We start from the raw sequence: 25,813 nt of genomic DNA, 5'->3' as shown, positions 1-25,813 counted from the left end.
TGTGGCTCATGGTCAACTTGTTGTCCACCAGGACTTGCAGGTCAGAGCTCCGCAGAGCTGCTTTCCAGCAGGTCAGCCCCCAGCCTGTACTGGTGCATGGGGTTATTCCTTCCTGGGTGCAGGACCTTGCACTTGCTTTTGTTACGCTTCATGAGGTTCCCCCGTGCCCATCTCTCCAGCCTGTCCAGGTCTCTCTGAATGGCAGCACAGCCCCCTGATGTGATCAGCCACTCTCTCATCCCAGTTTGGTATCATCAGCAAACTTGCTGAGTGTGCACTCTGTCCCTTCATCCAGGTCACTGATGAATAATTTGAACAATACTGGAGCCAGTACTGACCCCTGGGGGACACCGCTATCTACAAGCCTCCAACTAGACTTTGCACCACCGCTCATAACCCTCTGAGCTCTGCCATTCAGCCAGTAGTGGCTAAATTAATAAGTGTTTAGCATGTTACTGTGCCTACCACAATCATTTCAAGTCACTTTCCCCTTATCTTTAGCCATTACCTCATTACAAATCTGGACTGTATGCTCTTGGGAGCAAAGAGCATCCCTTTATATAGTACATATCTATCTATTCAGCTGAACAAGGTCCTGACCTCACATGGAAATCTTTAAGCTCTTACAGATAAGAGTAATAACAGGCAATTCTGCCTTTCTTATGCTTGACAACAGTCAGGACTTCAAACCCTAGTTCAAGATACTCAGCTCCTTTCATGTTTGTGTTACTGTGATGCTACCAAGCAAACCTGTCAGCAGAATAGCTCCCTGTTGTGCTGGATGAAGAGGAGACACTGATGAAAGTTGTCAAGCTGCACTGAAGTTCCAGATTGCAGGCTCATGGAGGGAGATCAAGATTTTTAAAGCCAAGGCTAATGGACCTACTGCTAGACCTGTCCACCTGCCAGATGACTGCATTCATGCTGAGGTTTTTAAACACAGAGACTGCATCCTCTGAAGTGAAGGGAATCAAGGAACACTTACTACTTCCTTTCTCAGTGCCAGGAGTTTCTTTGAAGCTTCAAGCAGATTGCATCTAAGTATCAAGCAGCCTTTTGAAGACATACTTGTTACTTTTATTAGATAGCAGCAGCAGTAAGTTCAGTAAGATTGGAGGAAACTTTCAAAAAGTCAGACTTTGTCCTTCCCTCAAGGAAAATGGTAATATGAACACTCATTTTTATGATTAGGTAGTAGCATTCCCAATTTACTGTCTGAGATGGAAATGCTGATACATACGTGAAAACAGGGAGAAGTGTTCCAAGAAACTCCCTATTAGGGTACAGTCTTATAGTGCACTCGATCTGACCTACACTGAGCATGAAAGAACACTTTCACTTGCTGCATGCTCCCACCCACCACATTTACACCAGATCTATCCCTCATACAACTTTTTAAGACTTTAAGTTCCCGGATTTGATGGAAGAATTTGTTCTGTTGGGTTCACTTCTTATTGGAGCAACGAGGTCTGTTTTGCTATTAACTAGATAGCCACCAGATCCAATGCATGCCAATGAACATGCATGCATGACTAATGATAGTAGAAAAAGAAATTGCCTCTTTTACAACCTACGATTACAGTCAATCTGATCAAACCCCCTCCCCCCCACAACCCCACATGACCATCACGACTCATGTCAATCAACAGCATGTAAAACTTACACAGAAGCCTTCCAAAGAAGTTTCAGAGACTATCAGACAGAATTGCAGGGTATCTGCAAGCAATCAGCACTGATAAACTCATTATTTTGGCAAAGCACATTGAATCACACTAGCTAAGAATCTGGTTCAAAGAAGTAGAAGATTGTGTTGCCCAGGCTGCAGAGAAAGCTCTTTTCTTGTGCAGGCAGAGTTAGCAGGCCTCAGTATTTCTCAGCTTTACAGCCAATACACAATCCTAGAGAAGTGTGAGACTTCCCATTATTCCCTCTGTAAGCAGGAAACCTGCTTGGAAAGACAAAAGAGATTCGAAGTCCTACCTACAGGACTCACTTCAGGTACAAGCTCCCACCTCCTACTGGAGAAATTAAGTAACTATCAGGGACACACACCTGGAGACTATTATACAAAGGAGGTGTGTACCTAGCTCTCTCTTCCCACATAAGACAGATTAGATTTTTAAAATCTAAACCAAAACAAAGGAAGATGCTTCCCTTTTTTGGTGTGTGTGTGGGGGGGGAGGAGGGATGAAGTTGGGACTTTGAAATTGAGGACCCCCCCACAAAAAAAAACAAACTTAGTAAAAGAACAGATCAAAACTATCTCCATTGTCTAGTGTAACTTCATCCCATCTTCCTTAATACTGCTTGCTAGACCTGCTTGTGTGTAAGTACAGTTTTATCCCAGGACTACCTGGGATAAAACAGGATACTCTTAAGCTTACATTGTATCATATTTTGGAGGGGAAAACCTGAAACTCAAATCACCACCATTGTAAATAATCAAAGTTTTGTTTCATCTAATCATAACTTCTGCTGCAGCAATCTGGTTAGAAAAAGCAGTTCTGCCCGCATAGGAGCCTTGATCTCTCAGAACTTTTAATACCTTATCTCACAACAGCAAGACTACTATTCTTTTTATAAAAAAGAAAAAAAAATACCTCCACACATATCCATAACTGCCCTAGCAGTATATTTACTTCCACAGCACAGAAGTTCACAGGAAGGAATGTAGGTTGCGGGTGGAGGTTCAGGCTCTACTAGCTGTGCTAAGTTTTTTTAGACAGGCAAATCTTTTACCAGTACTTCTAGGTCAAAAGCCCTTTGCTCACGAAGTTACTTCAATCCACTTCTTTCTATCTGGTAAGTTTAAGGATTTTCCGTTCTCATTTAAATTAAGGTATTACTTATGTTTCACATTTCCAAAACAGGCTTATAGATACAGGGTAAGACAACTCTGTTTCTTACTGAACCTTATTTCCAAGCTAAATTGGTACCTCAGAGTCAGTATTCACCATCTGCAAGATCCCTTACAAAGCAAAGTCCACTTCTAGGACTCACAAGGGAACACACCTTGTCCTCTCCCCTCCTTGCATCAGAATCGTCTTGCTACAGTTTAGCACTTGTGCCAAACTGCTATCACCATGAGCAGTGCTGTGCTTAGTTATACAGCTGTTTAAGTGAACACCTACAGCAATTCCTCTTCTATGAGCAAAAGGAACACTAAGAACTGGAACTGGTAAGGAAAAAATCTCTGAACTAGCAGAATGCCAACTTCTTAAACAAAAAGAAGGGGCCTGTGCCCTTTAAACATACCCAGTACCTTTGTCCTTACTGAAGTTTCCGCTCTTAGTTGTTCCCTCAGCTCAGAGGCTGCTTGTTGATTCGAGCTAATGCACTTTACCCTCTAAAGCTAGCTTTTATCGCTCTAGTTTGAAATGCTTTTTTAAAAAGCACCTCTTTTAAGATAAGGCACATACCTTCTTACCTCTAATTGCACATTTTCAGTCCAAGACACACTGTCATTAGGGAACCATTATCCCAACTGTAGTAGTGACACGGCTGGCTGTAATGACCTCTTCAAGTTGTATGAATATTTACTTGGAAAAAAAGAAAGTTAGGCATATATGAAGATTGACCAAAACCAAATCCTTTATTTCCACAACTGTATAAATGTGCTCCAAGTATGTGTCCAACACAAGTTAGAAAAACAAAACATAACATGCCATTTGCAAACTAGATAGTTCACTTAGGTGCTGACTTCTTGGTATTAGGCTTAGTTACACAAGACCAGTCACAGTAAAAAGTTACATATTTGAATACAAAGTAGCAGGATGTTAAGCCATTGCAGCTTGTGCACATACAAGTCACACTTCTGGCAGAAAAAATGCAGAGAAGTTTGCATCATTATACTGGAAGCTATGTTGCATCACTTTAAATGGCATCAATATCAATATCATCATCTTTGCTGTTTGCAGGCTTCACAGTTTCAACTTTAGGTACACTGGCAGTTGTGGAGTACACAACCTGTGGAGACAAAACGTTCACACTTGCTATAGCATCTACTGCCGTCAAGTACTAGCATAGCTTTGCTTTTACGTTAGGAGTTGCAAACACACCTGCTCAGCAGTCCTCCCACCTATTGCCAAGACCTGTTCAGCATGCTATTCTACATTTTGAACTATCCTGGACAGCATATTCCAGTAGAACTGTATCATATTTAAACCTTAACTCAGGCATGCTGACATAGCAGCTGTTATCTTAACACAGCAAGACAGGAGGGAAAATAAAGAGTGCATGCATGGGGGTCAAAAAACAGTGTGTCTCACCACCAGGGCCAGGAATAACTACTATTACCAAAATAGAAAATCCTAGCCTACACTACACACAGCCACCACCCAGGCAACTAAGTGTAGCTAACAGCTTCTACCTACTTCTCAGGTATGAGAAATCAGTCATTTGTCCTTTAAGCAGCTTCACTAACTGAGCACAGAGGCTCATCTAAAAGAGAAGGCTTTATAATGCTATCTAGAGTCCATCTTCCATTGTAGGGACCACCACTTTGTAAGAGTCTGCCCATACTATTCCACAACTGTGGTGTTTTGGCTACTTATATATGTTTTTTTTTTTTTTTTTTTTTTTTTTGTTAAAGTAGAAGTGGATTTTGGGTAAATCAGCTCTCTTTACCTGAAGCTAAAGCATTAAAGCCTATACTCTAACAGGATGGAGTCATTAGAACTGAGAAACTCTTCCAGTTTCCCCCACACACAAAGCAATACAGTAAGGGCACTACACTCCAAGACCAAGTAGCTCAAGACTTCAATGCACAGAAACAGTACCTTGGATTTCCACTCCCCCCTCCCCCAAAAGGGACATGAGCCTTTCCTACCTCAATGTTTTCATCTTCATCTTCTTCTTCATTACCGGAAGATTCTTCCTCAGCTTCCTTTAGCCAGTTAATAAATGGTTCTGCTTTGACACGAATTTCTTTGGCAAGCTCCTTTGAAACATATTTCTTTGAGGCCTAGGAGACAGAAGGGCACAGAAACCTGGTTTAAATACCAAAGGAATTTACATCAGATCATTTCCAAGTACAAGGGAGCCTAATCAGAAGTCTAACCTCACCTCACTGCCTTGAATAATCCATTTCTTAACCACAAGCTTTTCCCCCACACAGCAATTTAAAACACACTAGCCAGAGTTAAGACATGAGCTCAAGAGGCTCTACCAAAATGGACAGGCTACATACAGCATTGAATACATACAGCATTGAATTCAGACATTTGGCAGGTGGGGCCCATTAAAATACCCCTTACCTTTTCTGCCCAGCTAAGGATGACTTCTTCTTCCAGAAGATCTGCATCATACATTTCCTTCAAAATATGCGGTATTTTAGAAATAAGCTGAGACTGATGCATGGCTACCACACACTCTAAGCCATGGAGAAGGTACCTCTGAGCTCTCTTATTGTTGTGGCAGAACTAGAATAGTGATAAAAAAAATAAGTTTTTTTTTCCTCTCCAGAACAACCTTTCCTTCTGCTCTCAACTCAATGCAATAGCAGAATTCACAATAGCTCTTCCTGCCACTCATTTTTTCTAGTTAAAAAGCAGGCAGCAGTTTAAAGACAAAGCAATTAGACCTCAAGTAGCTATTAAAGACAACAAAGCAACAGTTGCTACACCAGGAACAGGAGACTGTGCTTACACGAAGGAAGTGACGCCTGTATTTCCGTATCTGTTCACGAATCTTTTCGTCAAAGAGGACTTCAGTCAGGACTAGAGGGCCCATAGCCTTCACATCCAGTCTCTCTGCTTCTGCTACAATGTCTTTGTCAGAAGTATCAATGACACCTTCTTCTTTCTTTTTCTGCAGGATGGAAACAGACACAAAGTGTATTTTAACTGCTACTGAGGTCTATGTCAGTGCTCTAGTGCAGTTTCCTTCCACACCACTGGGAGAATCAGTCTTTATCCTCTTAAGCTTTAAGGTTCAAGAGCTTTGGCAGGAGAGGAAAGAGAAGACTGATTCTCTATCTCCATCCTAACAGAAGTCTTTTAAATTTCCTTAAAATGCTGTTGAACGTAAAAGAAGTAGAGAGTGCCTACCAAGTGATGAGCTAGAAAATATTTACCTTCACAAAGTCAAATAGTAAGTTGACTCTCTCTTCCACTGTTCTTTCCAGATCTTCACTAAGTGTGAGATTCTTTGCATGGTCGCTAATCTCATCCATTCTACGCCTCTGGGCTTCTTCTGTTGTGTCTTCACCCCAGTCATCATCATCTTCCTCCTCCTAAAGTGGAATTCACACAGTTACAGCTGAGTGTCTTCTCTAACTAAGCTTATAGAAAACACTAGGTATTTAAGAGCACTTTTATATGCCATTTATTTTGACTTTTCCACAAAGGAAGGGTTATGCTATAATCTGCAAGTCATGGCAGACAGAAAGGGAAGATATAAAGCTTTAAATTGCCTAACTATCTGTAGGGTTACATTCATAAGATACAATCCAGGTGTCTTTTGAAAGCACTTAAGGTTACACACCTTACACTTAGGTTGGGGTATGCATGCTGTTACTGAAGAGCTCGCAACACTTGCTGCTTGCCAATACAGGGGAGCGACAGAAATACTCCCGTTCTACTTTAAGTGTCCTTCAATATATTAACTTTGATGCAGTGCTGACCAAAGTCTGAGGGATTTAAATTCAGACCAAAACACTGTACTATGCACTCCTATCTCCCCACTTTCTCTTCTACTTACCACAACCTGTGGAGGAGTTATCTCCTCTGGTGGGGGGGGTGGAGGTGTCTCATTGCTAGACACAGAACCATTCTCTTTGTCCTTGCCTTTTCTGTTCTTCTTTTCCTTTTCCTTCTTTCCTGTGCCAGTGTCACCGCTCTCTGGAAGTGAAGTGTTTTAGTTTATTTGGTGAGGTAGAGAATCTATCTGCACTATTACACCTCTAACACATCCCTGGATAAATCAGTTCCAATGCTTTTATTAGCATATACAGTACTCTTTCCCAGACATATTCAGGGCAGATCTACACCTGCTGGGAGAACATGCAGTTCTACCAAAGTCCAACTCCTCATTGAGGCATAAGGCTGTTCAAGTCCATATAACAGGGGACCTCACAAAGCAGAGACCCCTGGAATAGGTTAGACTTTACTTTTCTAGCAAGCTTAAATTGCAGCAGGCAACCAGATGCTTACTACAGAGTGTTGCTTGCACAGAACACTAATAGAGGTAGTGACATACTAGGACGCTTTTACTTCCTACCCTTCTGCTTCATACTGACTTAAGGAGAAAACTGCAACGGTCACCTGCAGGCTACCTCTTTTCTGATTTGCTGCGTTGTATCCTGTGTATGCATCTCCAGATGCTCCTATATAAAAAGGGATCCAACATACCTCTATGCAATCTTGTTAACTATGAACACAAGTACTTCATCCCAAATCACAAACTCCAGGAGCAGCCTTGACCCTTTTTACAGTTTAAATGTGTTAGCTATTTGCTTCCCTACTTGGTTAACAGCAGTCATGCTTAAAAATTTGCTCTCCCCCCTGCCAAAGAAAACAACACACTCACCAGGTGGGTTTTTGAGAATGAATGTGCAGAGTTTATGGTTTGTGTCAAGCATGCCTCGATAGCCACAGGCTTTGCAAGAGTTACCTATAGTTTGTTTCTTAGGATTGACATGCTGCAAGAAGAACAAACTGTCATTAGAACACCGCTTACAGAAGAGGAACACATTGAAGTCTAAATCCAATATACATGTAAGTCTCAGCAGGATTAAGCCAGAAGTTTAAGTGCTTTCATCAGCTCCAAAAGAGCACCTCTAGTTTGGAAGTGGTGAAGTTATATACTTTGTATGTGTGAAGCCTTGCCAGACAGTCCCCACAAGGGAGAGATTGTCTTCTCTGAATTGATATTCAAGTCAGGTACCTAACTCTACACTTCGGGTTTATAGAAGTAGCACAGTGTTTCTGTAGTGTTATGGTGAAGACAAAGTACTCACCAGATCAGTTTCAGGATTCTCACACTCAGGACAGAGAACAAATTTTTTAATGAATCCATCCAACATGTCTTGCAGCTTATTCGCCTCATGAGATCCATTGACAATGTAACGGTCATTCTTAACATCAAACTGGGTCTGTGCTCCCAGCTCACAACCAAAAAATTTGGTAGGATCTTAAAGAAAAAAAGATAATCAATAGTCTCATAGCTCTTTAATCCAAAACCAATAGTAAGCAGATACACTACTGCTGCTTTATATTCTCAGTGGCTACAAAACTTAATCCCTTGCAAAACAGAACAAGAATGCCTCGACCCAGAACCATCCCCATCTTCCCTCCACCCTAATCCCTGTCCCCTCCCAATTCACATGGTCTCATCCCCATTTTCCTGCATTTACAATTTTGTCCTGGAGATTATCACATTTCTGCCTTGCAGTTGTGAAAAAGACCTATTATATCAAATGTTTTATTAGCTATTTCACACTACCACTCCAAACAATATAAAGAGCACAAGTCAAAGGATGCCCTATCGCTCCACAGACTACTTACACGCTGGAGGCCGATTAAGCGCCTTTGCAACGTCAACCATGTTGACTATAACCGTCTTTATTCCATTTCCTTTGCCCTCAACCTTAAAAAGCAAAAACAACAAAAAAATAAAGTGCTTTATGGTTAAATGACCACAACAGCCAAACCCAGTGAGTACTTCCCATTTCACTGTATCAGTGTTCTGCTTTTAGAATGTATCTCTTTAAAAGAGCTAATGAACATGTAATGCAGACTGAAAGGAGTAGACATCCTTTTTGTCCTGTAAGTAGTGATATCATTACCTCACACCTCAATTCTTCTATCTATAGAGCAAAGCAAAATGCTACCCATTTACCAGTAATGGTTAGTAAGTTACCTTGGCAATCAGACGGGGCATTTTGTAGCGATAGAACTGATCTGAAACACTGCGGTTGACGTTGACAGACATTTTGCCTTATTAGTAGCTTTATCAATAAGATGAAGAGATCTTTGATTGCAGTTTTTTAGTATCTTCTGTCTGGAGAAGACGGGATGACATAAACGACTGCAAGAGTTCTCGGTCTCTGACATGAAAAGATTTTCGCCACTGAGGCTGTAAGGTTCTTGCTTGTATGCTATGTTTCCCCAATACAGGTACCAGTGGCTGCGCAACAGCTCTGCAAGTGTTAATAAACAGAAGAAATGAAGTTTATCTCAATGTGCCCCCATCAGGTCTTGCCACAGAGCTGTATTAAGAGGCTATAAGTAGATAAAGTTAGTTATCTTGGGGCTTTCTATGACTTCCAATTTGTGGAACATAAGTAGCCTTGAATTGTACTACTCGTCTAAACCACACAACCTTCCACCCTCTTTTTCTTACTACCCAAAGAACATTTGAACAGCTTAAGAATGTTTTCTGTACATTAACTTCTAAATGAGTGCTGCAATCATAATAGAAGAGAAAGGAATACTGCTTATTATGCAGACCAATGTTGCTTGCACTGAGAGGGTCATGTGGTATGTTTCAGGCTGCAGGGCAGAGGGAAGCAGGAGAAAGATCTGGAACAGAGCTTCAAATTCCTCATCATAGCACAAACTTATCACATAAACTGAAGTTTGTCAAGATGTTGAGAAATATCAGTAAGATGAAGCAGCAGCAATCTGTAGTCCAACATAGTTTTACATGGCTTACCAGTTTTGATCGGAGTGGAAAAGAGTTGAAAATTAGGTAATTCTCCCTCTCAATTATGGATTCTCATAGCAGCTTCTGTTGAGTTTTGACTTAACAATAAGCCTGATAAAGTCTGACATAAGTTGCTTCACTGTAGAAAGCCTAGCAATGCAGAGGTACAGAGCAGTGCAGCAGCTTTTCCAGTTGGCTTTTTTCTTGGGGGGAAGGGGTGGGGGAGGAAGGGGAAGGAGGATGAATCCTATTATTATAGTTACCTTAAGCAGTATTTACATATTAAAATTAACATGTGTGTCTATATTCAGATGTAAGATTACTTAAGCCACAACTGGTTGAGTTGACTGGACAGACAACTAATTACAGCATGGTTTTTCTGACACATCATCATGTTGTTACTATTAATGACAGAAGCGTTGACACAACGAAATAACCATTCTTAGTATTTATGCATAATAATATGGCTATTGGTTCCACACAGTTCAAGTCCCTCGAACAAGGTTTACGAATCTTTTACACAAAGAAAACACACAGAGATTTGAATAGATGTGTATTCTACACTCGATGTCTAGATACAGTTTTACACTTCAGGGAAAAAAATGCATCATGGATTTTGTTTCAAGCCTGAGGCGTCCCTCCCCAATTTTAGCTAAAAGGAGCCAACACGTGATCCGACCACGTGCCTGCCGCAGCAGTGAGGAAGCAGGTATCTGGGCGACCGAGCATGAGCTCTCAGGAAGAAATGTGCGGCTTCCCCTCCTTACAGATTACTGCTTTTGTCTAACGCGGACTGAAGCTCCCTCTCCTGGTCCTTAGGACACCTCATCCCAAGCTTCCTCTCGCCCCACCCCCCTCCCCGTTCAGTACGGAGGGAAAGTGGAAAGGCGGATAGACTCCTTGCTTAAGAGCAGTTTCCCCGCCCCACTCAGGACTGTGATGAGTCACAAATGCACCAATTAAGTACTGAGTCAGCCTTAAGAGAAATAGGGGGAGGGCACCTCCAGCCACGCATGCGCTCTCCAGCAGCGAAAGGGGGACGCTCTGTAGCTCCCCCCCGCCAGAGGCTAAGCCTCGGGGAGGCGGCGCCCCCTCCCCCACGCTGCGGGTGTGTAACTGCGCCACAGCTCCCCCCGCCGCGCGCCCCCTCCCTTCCCGCCCACTGCACAGGGAGGCGCGGCCCCAGCCGCCGCCATCTTGTCTCGTCGCATGGTTTTGGGAAGGGGGGTGGGGAAGAAAAGGAACGACACGAAACTTAAAAAAAATAATAATAATAATAAAGAAAGGTAATTGAAACGCTACTTATCTCTTTCCCACCCGCCCGCCCCCCCCCCCCCCAAAAAAAAAAAAAAAAAAAATCCCGGCTATTTCATTGTAAGGAACCTCTCCCGGTATCAAACGTTTATCAGTAATGCGGTGCTCCAGCCCAGACTGGAGAGCCGCAATTCTCCTCCTCCCGACCCAAACCCTGCTCTAACCCCCCGCTTCCTCCCCACTCACCCACTCGCTTTAGCACAGGGGGTACTCACCGTTTTCGTCCAATAAAGACATAAACCCAACGCTGCTCGCCCCGGGCTGCGACGAAGCCGAGTGTGCGAGGAGAACAAGGCCGTGGGGGCGCTTATATCCAGACGGAGAGGGAGGCGGAGGCGGACGCCGCAGCCTCCGGGTCCGAGCGTCCTGGGGCGGGCGGGATCAGCAGGGACAGCGGCGCCGGGCAATCTGCGTGCAGAACACAATCAGGGGCATCGTTAGTGGCGACACCTATGAGGACAGGGAGGAGGAGGGGGGAGAAAGGGAAGGGGAGGGGAAGGGAGAGGCGGCGGCCGGCGCGCAGCTCAGGCAGAAAGGGGCGGTTGATGGGACCCCGGCAATGGCCGCCCCGTACTCACCTCTAGAATGTTCTCGCTCTGACTGAACAACGCCAAAGCTGGGATCAATCAGCCAGCGGCGCGCCCCGCCTCCCCAGCCCCGCCATTGGCTCGCCGCTCGCCTTGGGACGAAGCTATTGGCTCAGGGCTCGCCGTGCCCCCAACCCACTGGCGGCGGCCGCTATCAATCAAGACACCCCCTCGCTTCGCTTCTCTCCCCCCCCCGCGCCCTCCCCCCACCAGTGCCCCAAAGGACATCGCGTCTACCTCGGCGAGCTCTCGCGAGATCGGGTGGGGGAAGCGGCGAGGCGATGAGTCAGTGCAGCAGGGCCCGGTGCTGAGCGCGGCGGGCGGCAGCCGCGGCCCGGCCGCCCCCTCCCCTCCCTCCCCGGCCCGCCGGCCGCCCCCTCCCCTCCCCTGCCTTCGCGGTGCTGCGGCAGCTACCTCTGCGCCGCGCCGGCCAGCGCTGCTCCGCGTCGCGCGGCGGGGAGGGGCCCCTCGGCTTCCCCTCCCGGCTGTGGCACCTCCCTGCGGGGCGGCGAGCGGCGCTGAGGCGGCGGGAGGGGGAGGGGGGGGGCGCGGGCCGGGCCGCTCCCGCCCAGCGCGGGGCGCCGCGAGCTCCCGCCTGTGGCGAGGGGGGCGGCGAGCAGCGGTGCTCGCCGCTCCGGGTCGGCCTGAGGCCCGCTCCCCGCCGCCGCCGAGCGCCGGCCCGACCCCGGAGCTCGGCTGCCGCGGGTACGGCGCGCTTGGATCGCAGCGAATCCTCTATATTCCAGATGGTTTAGAGCGGCTGAGGTGGCGGCGGTGCCGCGGGCTGCCTGTGCGGCGGGCGTTCAGGGCGCAGAGCCTGTGGAAATCCGAGTTGGCTGTGGTGAAGGCTCGGCTCTGAGCAGCCCTGGCTGCTCGGGCTGCCTCTGCGTGGTGGCAGAGTAACAAGCCCCCGCGGGCTTGTGCTCCAGCCCGGCTGCAGAGTGCTGCCAGCCCTCCACAGCTGATCCGGGAACAGGGATGAGATGTGTCTTTGGATTTACGTTCTCCTTAAAAAGCAGAAAACACCCCCCCCCCTCTGGGTTCCATTCTCTCCCATCCTCTTCTTTCCTAGTCATTAAGATTTTCAGTCTTCCAGTCTCACGGAAATTACTCGTTTGGGGCATTTTAGAACACGAGTAACGTTCAAGTGGCAAAGTGCTCCCGGAGACTTGGTGAATCAAGCGATGAAACAACCCCCCTGCTCCTGTAAACACTCAGAGGCAGAACCGGTCTCCTCAGTTCCTGTCACTGGTTCTTACAGAATAATGTTCTTAAGCTTCTTGATGGTTTTGTGGGTTTGTAGAGAAAATGAGGGAAAGCGGATAAAACTAGTAAGGACAATGAAAAATATCAGGTACTCTTAACTTTTCCCTGTCCTAGGTTGGGTTTGAAACAGGTTTCTGGGCTCACTCTGGTCAATCATGTTGATGTGGTCAGAGGAAACCCACCTCCCGGTGACCCTTTAAGAGCATCTTGAACATTTTTTTTGATATGCAGAAGAACGTTAAAATACAAAGCTGTCTGATAGGTGTGATTTTCCTAGAAAAGGAAAAGCCGGGCTATCGTTACAAACACGCTCAGTGACACATTGTAATGAAAAATGCGTTCCCTCAGCTACAGCAGCAGAGGAACAGGGACCCCAGAGATGAATGTGCGTTTCTTACAACGCTTTCTTCTAACAAGACCCTCCTACATCATGGCTGCTGCCCTAGTTACATGTTTCTTCTCTGCCTATGGAATAGCAAATGTTTGTAGCCACAGCACTGTCCTGTAAAATGTCACACATGACTGTCTTGGACTTCACTACCTCTGTCTGAAAAAGTTAAAAATTCTTCTGGGTATTTTAAATGACTCCTTGACGCATACTCGGCAATGCTTTTTAAAACACATTAAAGAGGTTTAGTGCAAAATAAGGAAGTATCTACAAAATATATGAACTTGGCAATTAACGGGAGGAGAAAAATCATAAAAATGTAGGAGGCAAGAAAAGCACAGCAGGAACTCCTCTGCTGTGAAAATATGCAGCATGTATAACTTGCTAAATGTCTCCTTTCTGTGGCTTTAGTTTCAAGCTACAACACCTCTGAGGTTAATAAATTACAAGTGTTAAAATATACTGCTGCCAACACCATTTTATTATGCAGCAAAAGGGAAACAGAGACACTTGGTATGGTGCTATTTAACATAATGAATAACTCCAAAGAGTTATGATTTAGTAGCATAAAGACAGATTAAATTTTTATTTTATAGTATATAAATTGACATCACTAAGTTAAGAGGTACCTTTTAAAATAGTGCTCCTACTGCAAAAGGCAGGTCCCATACAAATGAGGTCAGAAAATATTCTCTCTGATCATACAAAATTGATTAGAACTGTGGATTATTTTCCTCTTGGTGCTTAGCTGTTGATATTTTTCTCACTACAACAATTCATTAAGATTCAGTGTTGGATCCCAAATATTTTTATTGAATCAAAATACTTGTTGTTTGTTCATTTTTTGTATCTAGTGGCTTAGACAAGACAAAATTATTTCCTCTCCTCTCGCTTTAAATGTCATGGATTCATGAATCCTGAAGTTCATAGTTCACATTGCTTGCGTGCCCTTCAAAGTACTCAAGTGCTTTGCATTTCACTGTTATAAACTAAGCAGTTTTTATCTATATTCCTGTCTTGTAATTAAGACATTTTGGCTGGCATAGCAAGTCAGGTTCTGGAAGTGGTTTAGTTACTGAGAGTTGGAAGTTTTCAGCAATGGATCTTAGGGCAGGTACCCTTATCACAGGAATGCTTTATTATGGTTCAGTTCAGTCTTGAACAATTCAAATTTGTTCTTGGTTGCCTGGGTTGAGTTTTAGTAAAAATAACAAAGAATCAATGTCTGTAATATGTAACGCAGCAAAATCAAAATTCTATTTATCTTGATACCTGTATTTAAAATGTAATCCTGCAAAAAATGGCATTCTAATAGTACATGTTTATATTCTCAAATAAATAACCTTGTGTCCTATCTGCAGTGTGTTCCTGAGCAAGTTTGTAATCTATCAGTGATGTGGTTGGCTGTAAACATAACCCTCTTTCAATACTCACTTGCTAACCTTGGCCTTGACGAGTGTTTTTCTATGCTGTAAATTGTAAGCGTTATCTTCCAGTGAATGGTCAGGGCAGTTATTTTTTCCAATGCAGGCAGGAATCCCGAGCAGCCTGAGTAAGTGATTCCTCGTGATTTTCACTGCTGCAGGACACCCAGGAGCAAGGTGCTGCATATGCTGTGGGTTCAGGCCTGCCCCATGTCTCTGAGCACTCCACAGCTCTAAAGCAGGTCCCCAGAAAGCACTAAAATGCAACCAGTTAGGGAGGCTTTCAGGAGTCAGTGCTCAAATATGGCTGATTCCTGACTGTGAAAAGAGCTGCTGCATGGACGCTAGTCAGACAGGCTCCAGCTGCATCTGTAGTAATTTCGGAAGATGGAAGGAGGGCTAAGATTATGCATAGTTACACTGAATCCTAAATAAATTATACCATTTCTTCTTCCAGTCTTGGAAATGTGTAGAGAAAGTTTAATTATTTACATGCCAGGTTTGAATAGGTAATCTCTGGAGAAGCGCAAGTCCAAATTCCATCAGGGCTGATACACTCTTCTGTATTTTGAAGGCAGATACATTGAATAGCTGTAAGTTTACTGTTTGGTAATCATTCATGCTTTTGATCAGCATTAAACACTGAGTAGCAGCAAGGTCAGATGTTTTTTTTACTGTTCAGGAGCTCCACATCCACTACTGTCATGCGACTCACTGTTCATTTTGTACACTCTGTTTGTAAAATGCCTTTGTTTCCCAGCTCCACAACATCATTATTATTAGCTATTACCTTTAGTAGTTCAGGAATTAGTAAACAGGAAAGCAGGGAGTGGGAGAGGGAGGTTATGGTATACAGCCATTATTTTCTTGTAGTTACTGTTTTTATTACTATACAGGAGAGCTGAAATATCTCAGCTAGTGTTTGGGTCTGAGCGCACTAAAAAGTCGACAGCACGAGGCAGGCTCTGCCCCAAATCTCTTATTATCTCGATAGACACCATGACGCTCTGTCCTGCCCTTCCTCCCTCTCTCTTTCAGTGTGTGTCTGTGCATGAAAGGGAGGAGCCTCAGCAAAGAGAAACAGCTAGCTTTCTCAGCAGAATATTTGATATTCTAATGCTCGATAAGAGTTAAGGGAAGGGGATGCTTTCTCTGTATCCTTGTGTTTTGTATCAGGGCACTGGCAGTGCTGTGGGGACACAGGCCCTCCCCAGATTTCCAGCTGGCACTGCTCAATGTGAGACCCACATCCTGGCTCATCTGGTGAAGTAACATTACCTGCACCTCCCACCTTGGCTAGTCAGCAACTACATCCAGTGCTAAGTGCCATTCACCATGGTATTCTGTGTGTAAGTGTGAATTTTTAAGGAAGAAATATATAATAACACAATGCTTGGGGACTGATGGCTCTCCCATGTTAGGCACTTGTTATATACTCTGAATTTTGAGCACTGAATATCTTCAGCTCAGAGTGCACAGGAAAAATGAATCAGGCTACATGTACTCAACAGCCATATTGAGTGATCTCACTGTCTATTTGCTAGGATAACATATATATTCGTCATAGTAGTCCTTTAATTTTTAACACATAACTCTGTGCAATTTGCTTTGCATGTGTTTCTCTGCTTTCATGACTTCTCAATAGTCTACCTTTACCTTTGGCATCACTTCTGGCTCATTTTTTGTCTGTAGGAGGAGTCTGTTGGGAGTTTTAAAGACAGCAGTTGCTTGGATGGTGGGGCAAAATAAAGCATAATTCTGAGTAAATAAAACTAGGCTTTGCATATTTTTAAAGAGGCAAATAAAGGCAGACTCTCAGAAGTGAATGAAGAGTGCAAATGGGGCTGGCAGCAAGAGATGTGTTTTCGCCATGTGTCTCAACAGTAGGTAAAAGTGTAGATGAGGAGAATCAGAGGAGTCAGGTTCCCTCAGTTTGTTAGGTAGCAGAGCCCTTTGACTAAGGCCCTTACTGGCAAACACTAGCATTACCCGGCAGTCGCATGCTTGTGGTTGGCAAATCTGCCTGCTGCATTTATATGGCTGTTGAGAGAAGTGGATGAGGAAGATAAGGAGTCCCTAGGGAATATAGCTTCCAGCTGAGAACAGGCTGTCAGAGCTGCCTGCCTGTTCATTATGCCCATTAACATCCACTGCATTTACATTTCCATGCTGCTTGTCATATTCAGGTTTCAGCTATTGAAATCTGTCCGTGGGTTGAGTTAAATCTCCCTTCCAGGAGTGTCTTAGTGACTGACACTTCCTTAAAGAAATTGCTTAGGTCGTCTGCAGCTGTCACATGCAACCTCTCCGCATATGCACCCTCTCTCATCCTTTTTCTTTGGCTTCTGAAAGTTGCCAAGCCAGTGCTTAGGGTTCCGTATTTGCTTTTCACTGTTCCCAAGAGGAGCATGTTGTTGCCCCTAATTTTGAGAGCCCGTCTCCAGAGCCTTTTCCTAATCTGGGGAAACCTTGGAGATGTCAAGTGCTCTTTAAGCCCTTTTCCTGTATACGAAAACAGGTGGCTGCTGAGCTAGTTTCTAGGGGTCTGCACTGTAGGTTATGTCTTGCTTTGCTGTTCAGTTGTGCTCATCTGAGCATGCAGGAGTTCTCGTGTTCTAAAATAATATGAGAACACTGCTGGGAGAGTTGGAGTTTGGAGACATTCCTAAGGCCCAGCTAGTGGTTATATATGAGCTTGTGCTGGCAGACCTAGTAGGGGAGAAGGTATCCTTGATGCTTGTGGTGAAAGCAAAGAAAAGGTCTGTTTTGAATGTTTTACGTTCCCCAGAACTAAACCTTTGAAGGGGCTGTTTGGCTAGGAGGGCAGAGCTGTGTGTTTGGAAAGAGACAGCTAGAGATATAGCAGAACAATTTCTGTCTCCAAAGTCCAATTTTGTATCCATTTCAGACTTGCCTTTACTGCAACATAAAAGGTGTTTTGCAGAGCACTGTAGTTTTTGTATTGGGGTCATGCTGAATTTGTAGGTTGCAATACAGAATTTGCTGCTTCTTTGGTATGCTTCGCCATCAGCTTGAGTGCAGCTGGTGCAGGCTGCTTAATAAAAATACAGAGATTACCTTTGGTAATGAAGCAAATAATACATGACTGTGACACAGTGCCAAAGTCTTTGAATGCTCTAGTGGTTTGCAACTCAAATATTTATATTACTAAAGTAAATTATTTACCATACTGAAAAGAAAGGTGTGGTAGTTAAAATAAGAAAGAAGAGGCAGAAACTTTGTTCTATGCTTTGCACATGCCAAGTGTTACATATGCTTATGATATTGCATAAACTGGTAGCAATATTAAAATAACTGATAACACATATTGTATCCAGGAGTGGCATAATGAATTAAGCCTTGTTTTGGCCTGTGTGGATTCTGTGATGTCTAAAAAAAGCTGAATTTATTTGATTTTCCATCAGTAGAAGCACTAGTAATGTCTTGCTCTATCCAGCTACCCATGCACGGTGTATCCAAATGTCAGTGTATCTGAAATTATGCGGTGGGTTCAAGAATAGGTAGGTGGGACCTAAGACACAGGCAGACACACACACACACACGCACACACACACACACTTACATGGAGGGAACACAATCACCTAAACTTTTTGTGTTTAAGAAACTAGTCTAAGAATACCTTTGCATATGAATCCATGTCAAACATAGTGTTAATTGTAGAGTCTAGCATGATTTTATTGACTGCATATAGGTTTATTCTCTTGAGAACAACCTAGGAGACACACTGAAGGCAGAAATCTTTTACAAGAATATTACTCTCTTGAAATGATTTTCAAGATCATCTCTTGAAAGGTCTTAAAATGCAGATTTGGGCCACTGAACACTCAACTACATGATGGAGGCTGAATTTTAAAAAATCAGTTATTGAAGCTCAAGGATGTTATTCTAAGATTCTTAAAAAAACAAAGAAGAGCCTTGTCTACATTGGTTCTTTGAGCTTTTTACCTGAAATAGTTTTAGGAAACAAGTTCTGAAAACATTTCCTGAAACAGACATTTTCATAAAGTTGAAGGCATCTAAAATTAATGCTCATAATATGATTTGCAAGTAGTATCTGTTCATACTTATCTAAGAAGACAGGTTATCAGCAAAGATATTAGACTGGATGCAAGTCGTGAACATTTTGGTGCTGTAACTCAGGACTTGATTTTAGGATTCTAAAATTGTCATGTGAATTTAAGAGACATAAGTAGTATATAGCATTATTCAGCCCTTAGGAGTCTAATTTACACTTCTTTCACTTGTTTCCTTAGCATATCCATTAAGCTCAATATTTTGCACTAGTATTTTTAAGCACAGTAGCATTTCTGCTTAAGTTGCTGGTGTAGTCATGAAGCATCAGAATAAGCTGCAATTTGCAGTTGGGCAGATCTCACTGGATTTTGTGTCTAGTGTGCCTTCCCTGCACTAAAGAAGACAAAACAGTACTTCATAAAGTTGCGCATAACCACTCCACTGTCTGTAAATGAAGAGATATTCAAGAAGAATACACTGTTTCCAGTGTTGTTTTGGTGCATTTCACCCATGCTTTGTTTTTAATTGTTCTCACGAATGATTTGTATTCAGTTTCTATCATGTTACTCTTTCATTGTAGCGCACTTTTCAAAAGATTCTTTAGGGTTTAATGTACTGTTTGTTCTAGAAATAAGGCATGACTTATTCAGAAATGTGTAATAAATACACAGTTTGACTTGTTTCTGATTGTTTACAAGGCAGATAGATTAATGGATGGCTGGGTGATGGATAAAAACTCAGAGTATTTCTCCATTCTAGCTTAAGTTACAGATACTCTTAAACCATGCACCTGGGCAGGAATAACTCCATGTACCAATACAGGCTGGTGACCAATCGGCTGGAGAGCATCTTTACAGAGAAAGACCTGGGGCCCTGGTGGACACCAAGTTGAACATGAGCCAGCAATGTGCACTTGCAGCAAAGAAGACGAATGGTATCCTGGGCTGCATTAGGGTGAGTGTTGGCAGAAGTTTGAGAGAGTGCCAGTTCCAGTTCTGTGCTCCCCAGCGGGATGGGTCCAGCAAAGGACCATGAAGAGGACTACAGCATCTCTCATATGAGGAGAGGCTGAGGGAGCTGCAACAAGAAGGCTCAGGAGGGATCTAATCAATGTGCATAAATATCTGATGGGAAGATGCAAAGAAGATGGAGCCAGACTATCCTCAGCAGTGACCAGTGACAGAATGAGAGGTAATGAGCACAAACTGAAACGCAAGAAATTCCATCTGAACTCCATCTGAAGAAAACATTTCACTGTGAGGGTGGCTGATCACTGAAACAGGTTGCCCAGAGAAGTTGCAGAGTCTGTATCCTTGTGGAGATATTCAAAACCCAGCTGGACACAGTCCTGGGCTCTAGGTGACCCTGCTTTAGCAGGAGGCTGGACCAGATGATCTTGGCCAACCTCAACTAGCCTGTGATTCTGTGATTCTGTAATGGAGAGTGTGTGGATGTGGCTGGGATCTCTAAGGTTACATGTAATTGCTTGTGAGCTCATTCAAGGCCGTGGAGATACATCGATTGATATGTGTTTAACTCAGATATTCCACTTCTACGAAGTCCTGCCTGATAGTCACTTCGTGCACTTATTGCTGATTATACCATGTAGATATAAAACTTTTTGGAGTTGCCTTTGTTTATAAATATTTATTTTTTAGTTTGTAGCTAACTAGTTCTTTTGATTGGTAGCACTTGCTGTGGCTAAAGAAGGCCCCTATTTCCCTGCCTTGCCTTTTTTTCCTGGTGCATTGAGACAAGGAGTGCTGTAACAAGGAGTTTTGGTAGTTTTATCTGTCTGCTGCAGGAGTAAATCTCTGTGACAGTCTGTGTACTCCGGAGAATGTTTAGTAATGCACATTTGATAAAACTTTTTGTTTTATGGACAGCTCCTTTTGAATCTCAGTGCCACTACTATTCCCACAGAGGCCTGCAGTGAAGCTGGTTCATATAGATGAAGCTTTAAATGTTCTGCCTTTCAGGTATAAGGGAGTCTCATCACTTTCTCTACAGAGTCCCAAGTTCCTGCACCCTGAAAAACACTGAGGTGAGCATGAGGTGTTGTGGTAGAGCACAAGAACCCTTCCTCCCCCGACCTTGCACCTTATCTCAGGCTACAGCTGGCCACTAATAACTGACAGCACCCAGGGCTGAACAGGAGGAACTAGGAGATACTGGTTGCAACTGGCAAGGCCAGAAACAAGCATGAAATCAGCAGAAAAAGATACATTTTCCCAAATACGGCATGAGATCAGCAAAAAAAAAAGGTACATCTCCATACCAAATATTGTATGCCCATGAGCCAGACCCCGTGCCCATGAAGAGTGCTGCAGCCTAGAGCCCACTGAGCTTTCCCACATGGCAGCTGACTGCACAGCAGTGAGTCTCCCCTTGAGCTGAGAAGCCTCTCAAGGTCACTCCTCGAGGTTGAGAGGTTCCTTATCTGCGACAGGTCCTCGGTAAGTGACTGATGGCATGCTGAAACTTTGTAAACTTTGCTAAGTTGTGTCTCAGATTGATTGTGCACATAATCCTTTAGACATAAACTGTTGACCAGTCTGGGGCTAAGTTTGGATCCAATTGCACCCATACTCCTCTGAGGAGGAGTTCGGAAAGCAAGGGGGTCCACCCTGAACCTTGTGACTCAATGGGACTGTCTCCTTGACAATTTAGTCTGACCCTGTCCTCTATGCAGTAAATAACCAAGTGTAACTTGCCATTGAATCTTGTTAAAATGCTTATTTAGCATTGAACTTTGTTAAATCAATGTCTTATATAAATAAACATACATTGCTGCTTCTCTCTTATGAGTGAAGTGCATCACTTATCTGCGACAGGGGTGAAAGACTTGGCTTATGCGGCTTGTCCAACAGGGTGCTAATTCTGGTGCATGGGGAGGCATATGCTATGATGTGTGTGGACAGATAGCTCACAGTTTACTCAGTTCCTGGAGCAGCAGGGAAATGGGCGAATTAGCAGTGAACTGCCAAGTCAAAATCTGCTAGCTAAATTGTTTGACAGTCAGCACAAAACCCCATATCCTTTACTATAGGCTAAACTGCTCAGTGACATTTTCTCTTTCCCTTAGAAAAAGTCTTAAGAGGTAGCTCTGCAGTTTACTTCAGATTATGGCAAATTTGCCTGATTTTTGCCTGTTTACTCACTGTGCTTCTGCTCTGCAAACAGTGTTGTGTTTACCATAGTGATTCCAACCTACGCATTCCTGATGAAAGATCTGTGGAAAGCATGCTCATTACTGGGGAGGTTAGTCTCCCTGCGTGCATGGGTGCTGGACAGGACGGTTGCACAAGAGACTGCGCAACATATTCATCCAAAAAATCTGCTTACCATGATGAAGTGGAACAAAGGAGAGTTGTTAGTCATGGGTAACCCATAGCAGTCTCTCTCATGGACCACTGAATGATGGCTGCTTCTCAATGATAAAGTAAAAGTATGAGATAAAATGAAGCCAAATTCTTAAGCTATTACTCAGTACAAGCTAAAGCTTCAGCCATTAGCTCTGACCACTTTTGGAAACTTAGCATGCACTAGTTGCAAGGCAGACATGTGCTAGAGCTGTGAAAACCCTCACATGTCTTAATTCTTGTCCTATGTCTTAGATAGATCTTACCCATTTCCCTCTTACATTAACTATATTTAAAGATTTTTAGAGGTTCTGGCAGTGTTTTCATTGTCCACAGTCCATGCATATAAGGCATATAAGGACAGGCAGGATTCTGTTCTTAAATCCTGCTTTGAGACTCTCTCCATAACATGTCCCTGGAAGAAACTCCTGTTTTATTTATTTTGATTTGACCTTTGGCTGTGCTTGGACGCCCGGTCATGGGCAGCCAAATACCAACAGAGCAATTTGCGGCTACATGTAAGTGACTTCGGTTCATTTCAGCCATATCTCTGCAGCATTTCCCCAGCCCAGTCATTTGTGTTGCAGCTGGTTGGGGTGCAAACTGAACTCTGTCTTGTCTAGCTCAGCCTGCCAAGAAAAGCATTAGCTAAGCAGAAACAGCTTGTAGCTGAGGGCAAAGGTGAGAATACACTGAAGTATCCATGTCTCAACAGAGAAAGGATGCAGCTACAAGCAAAACACAGCTGCCTTATGTGACCAGGCAAACTGTGCCAAACTGTGTACTGAGAAAACCCTCTCTGTGCAGTACCCCTGCCTATTTTGACTGAGATGCAGAACAAATGCAAGAAGCCCACCTCTATGGCCTTGGTGACATTCTTCTGTTTCTTGGTGTTGCTTTATTGTGCTCAGAGAGGTCTTGAATGTGTTGGAGTATTGTGTACATCTCCGCCTGAGCTGAGCAGAAATATTTGTACAGCTGGTTTTGCAGTTGCCCTCTCTGTAATGTGCAGGCTAGGGGATAAAAAGTGAGTGCTGAGTGCTGTGGCACTTCTCTGAAAAGAGAATTCACTGCCTAATCGCAGCTAGGAGACAGAATAAAGAGCTTAAAGTTCTTCCTCTATGTCTAGGAAGGAGTGGGGAGTAGAGGGGGGGAGGGGACCTTTAACCATTACCTATCCCTTTAGCTCTGACTGGTGTGGTTGCCTGATCCCACATCACATAGAACGACACTGCATTGCTCCCTCGTACCATTTAGATTACCGCTTGACCAATGTGATCTGCATTTCCAGACCTTGTTTTGAACACAGCTGATGCAAACCCTGCTCTGGCAAAAGCCCTTCTGTATCCATGCATATGCCTCAAGGACACAGGACAGTGTTTCTTAACTGTTTTACAAGGAATGGTCTCATCAGAGTTCTTGAACTGGATGTGCACAATCCTTTCTTGTTCTGACAAGTCTTTGCCACGCTGATAAATTCCATCTATTAAAAAAAACACACCCATGGGCTATAGATGACCTGATGAAAATGAACTTGACTTCCAGTTACAACTGGCTTTCTTTACAGACTATCTTTTATATCTATTTCCACACTGGCAAAAATGATTGGACTGTGGGCCTTGAAGCTCAAAGACTGAACATTAGAGATACCAGTTCTGCATTTCCCTGAACTTTGGCAGCATTCAAAAGATTGGATTTATAGCTTGACCTCCATATCTACCAAGTGTCTGCTTGGGGAAGTAATTTTCTAGAGTGAGAGGCTCTGATTCTCAATTCAGTTCAGCAGTCTGGTGGGGCTCTTTTGGGGCAGCTTCCTGCCCTTGCTGTGAATCCAGGGCCCAGCCAAGAGGCAGCCTGGCTGTTGGCATGCATTAGTACAGTTCTTTAGCAGTCCTGGCAGCTGTCAGCCAGAGGCAGTTCTAGCAATAGAGAATACTTAGAGTGTAATGCTCTTTTCCTTTAATTACTCCTTACCTTGGTGCCTAGCAGGGACAACCGCTGAAACCATTGGCATGACAGTAGCTCTGGTCACTTCTGAAAGTTTGCAACTAAGTACAAAACTTCTCTCTTCCCATGGGAAGGCTGAGATAACCCCTGTATTTTAGCTCCAGTCCCGTGTCTTAAATCTTTCTCATTCTCCATTAACATTAATAGTGGAGCATTAAAAGTGCTGACAAATTTGCACAGATATACCTGTATTTGTGACAGAGCCAGGTAAAGCTATGGAGAGGATGATGGGTCTATGCACCATACACTGACATGCAACATGGTTTTAGCACTTCCTTATTTTATCCTCTACTAAATATGCCCTTTTAGGATTAATATGAATAATTCACTTAACATTTCCTTCATGCCCTATACCCAAGAAGCCTCTGAAGTCCCTGCTCTTTCTTTGTAGCTATCATGTGCATTCTCATTCCAACTCCCTAAGGGGAAAAGTAAATGCAGTTTGCAGGCCAGTGCTGTGTATTTATGCATGTATGTGCCTTTATTTCCTCAGTCTCGCTTTTTTCAGAGCATGAACCCAGCTGACCAACTTCTTATCAGTTTGACAGGCTGTGACTGTTGTCCTGGTGACCACAGTAGTTGCACTATCATTAAATACAGAAGGCAGCAGAAGAGATGCCTTGACCTGTGGGTGTAGCTGTGTGTGCACATGATATGCTAGTAAGTCACTTGGATACATGAAGGTAAGATCCAACCTGGGTCTAAGTATCTGAAAAATGAAGCAAAAACAAAACAGAGAAGCATGCAAAGTTAATAACTATAAAAGAAATGAGAATGTGAGTAGGAGTTGCAAATGCTCAGCTCTTCTCAGCATCTGATCTGTATACAGATCAGATTATTTAGTACATTTGTATTTGAGAAATGTTTTCCTGCCAGCTTGCTGTCTATTTACCTGTCTTTTTTCTACTCCTTCCCCATTTTCTCCATTTTTTCTTTTGGCTTATGGACATGAAAAAGAATAATGTTAGTAGCACTTGTGAGTCATGTTTTTCACCCAGGCACACCATGCTTCATCCATTCGTATGCACATTCCTCGACAATGTCGAATCCCATTCACTGATTCCTTACGTGAACTGCTCAGGCCAAATTTGTGGTGCCCGGTCATGGATCAGCTCCTGTTGTGCTAGATGCTAAAAGAAGGTCCTGATCTGAACAGCATCCAGGCCAAGTGGAAGACAAGGAAGAACAGACGGAAGGAGATAGAGAGGAGAGCACAAAGAAGTAGTGAGATATCATTAGTCAGCACGTAGGCACTGGTGTCAGTGCACCAGCCGCCTAACACTTTGCGAAGTTTTGCAGGCTACACAGTATGTTCCTGTTTTAGCATAGTGTTGCTGGCTGGTTCACTAAGATGCTGTCAGCTTTCAGCCATCCAGGGCAATATGGGATGGGATAACCTAGATAAAACTAAATCCTGGCAAGTACAGACTATACCTCAGTTAGGAGATAAGAACATATTCGGGTCTTTTACCTTTGCAAGGTTTGTAACAAGCCTGCAGGTTTCTGTGCTGAGCGGGGACAGTTTTAACCCATTGGGGTCTGAGTTGGGGATGGCCCAGAGACTATGTGGGCCTAGCATTACATATGCCATGGATCGGTGTTGTAGCCACAGTTATGGTGAGGAAGTTTCCAGTTCATCCCCCAGCTAGTCTTCCATGTCTAGTGGAGAGCTGAATATGGTTGGTTTACTGTAAAAGCTTGCCTTTCTAAACACTTATTACCAGGCATAGCTCCACAGACATTGACAGATCCCTGCACCAGCCCCCAAATTGTGGGAAGGTACAT

At 43.7% G+C, this 25,813-nt stretch overlaps 2 protein-coding genes and 1 non-coding gene across 25 annotated transcripts in view; 1 reads left to right on the top strand and 2 right to left on the bottom strand.

The window, feature by feature from the left end:
• Positions 1-3,567: 3,567 nt before the first annotated feature.
• EIF5 (eukaryotic translation initiation factor 5) lies at positions 3,568-12,059 on the bottom strand. Of its 4 annotated transcripts, none has more exons than XM_062577013.1 (12): positions 11,961-12,059; positions 11,175-11,367; positions 8,860-9,139; positions 8,505-8,586; positions 7,958-8,130; positions 7,528-7,639; positions 6,700-6,839; positions 6,074-6,232; positions 5,647-5,808; positions 5,256-5,420; positions 4,829-4,963; positions 3,568-3,966 (listed from the first exon to the last, which is right to left on the bottom strand). In XM_062577013.1, the coding sequence occupies exons 3-12, from the start codon at positions 8,929-8,931 to the stop codon at positions 3,874-3,876; spliced, it is 1,293 nt and encodes a 430-aa protein (XP_062432997.1). In that variant the 5' UTR covers positions 8,932-9,139; positions 11,175-11,367; positions 11,961-12,059; the 3' UTR covers positions 3,568-3,873. The 4 variants fall into 4 exon arrangements, with proteins under 4 accessions (XP_062432997.1, XP_062432999.1, XP_062432998.1 ...); XM_062577015.1 differs by lacking the exon at positions 11,961-12,059 and adding an exon at positions 11,784-11,875; XM_062577014.1 differs by lacking the exon at positions 11,961-12,059 and adding an exon at positions 11,538-11,556.
• Positions 7,043-7,166, bottom strand: LOC134141719 (small nucleolar RNA SNORA28). The gene has a single exon (XR_009958702.1). It is a non-coding gene; the product is annotated as a small nucleolar RNA SNORA28 (small nucleolar RNA).
• An 8,787-nt stretch (positions 12,060-20,846) lies between the features above and the next one.
• LOC134141021 (exocyst complex component 3-like protein 2) overlaps positions 20,847-25,813 on the top strand; it is a 47,319-nt gene continuing 42,352 nt past the window's right edge. For 8 of the 20 annotated variants that reach the window (XM_062576870.1, XM_062576879.1, XM_062576876.1 and 5 more), the window contains exons 1-2: positions 20,851-21,115; positions 24,569-24,711. The gene's annotated coding sequence lies outside the window, so the exon portion shown is untranslated. Of the gene's footprint in view, positions 21,116-24,536; positions 24,712-25,813 lie in introns of all 20 variants that reach the window. The other 12 variants (XR_009958526.1, XR_009958524.1, XR_009958525.1 and 9 more) reach the window with 5 other exon arrangements.

This window comes from Rhea pennata, chromosome 5, assembly GCF_028389875.1.
Source record: "Rhea pennata isolate bPtePen1 chromosome 5, bPtePen1.pri, whole genome shotgun sequence".
NCBI classification, from domain to species: Eukaryota; Metazoa; Chordata; class Aves; order Rheiformes; family Rheidae; genus Rhea; species Rhea pennata.
Note: the sequence above shows the minus strand (reverse complement) of the source record. Positions and strands in the feature narration are given on the sequence as shown.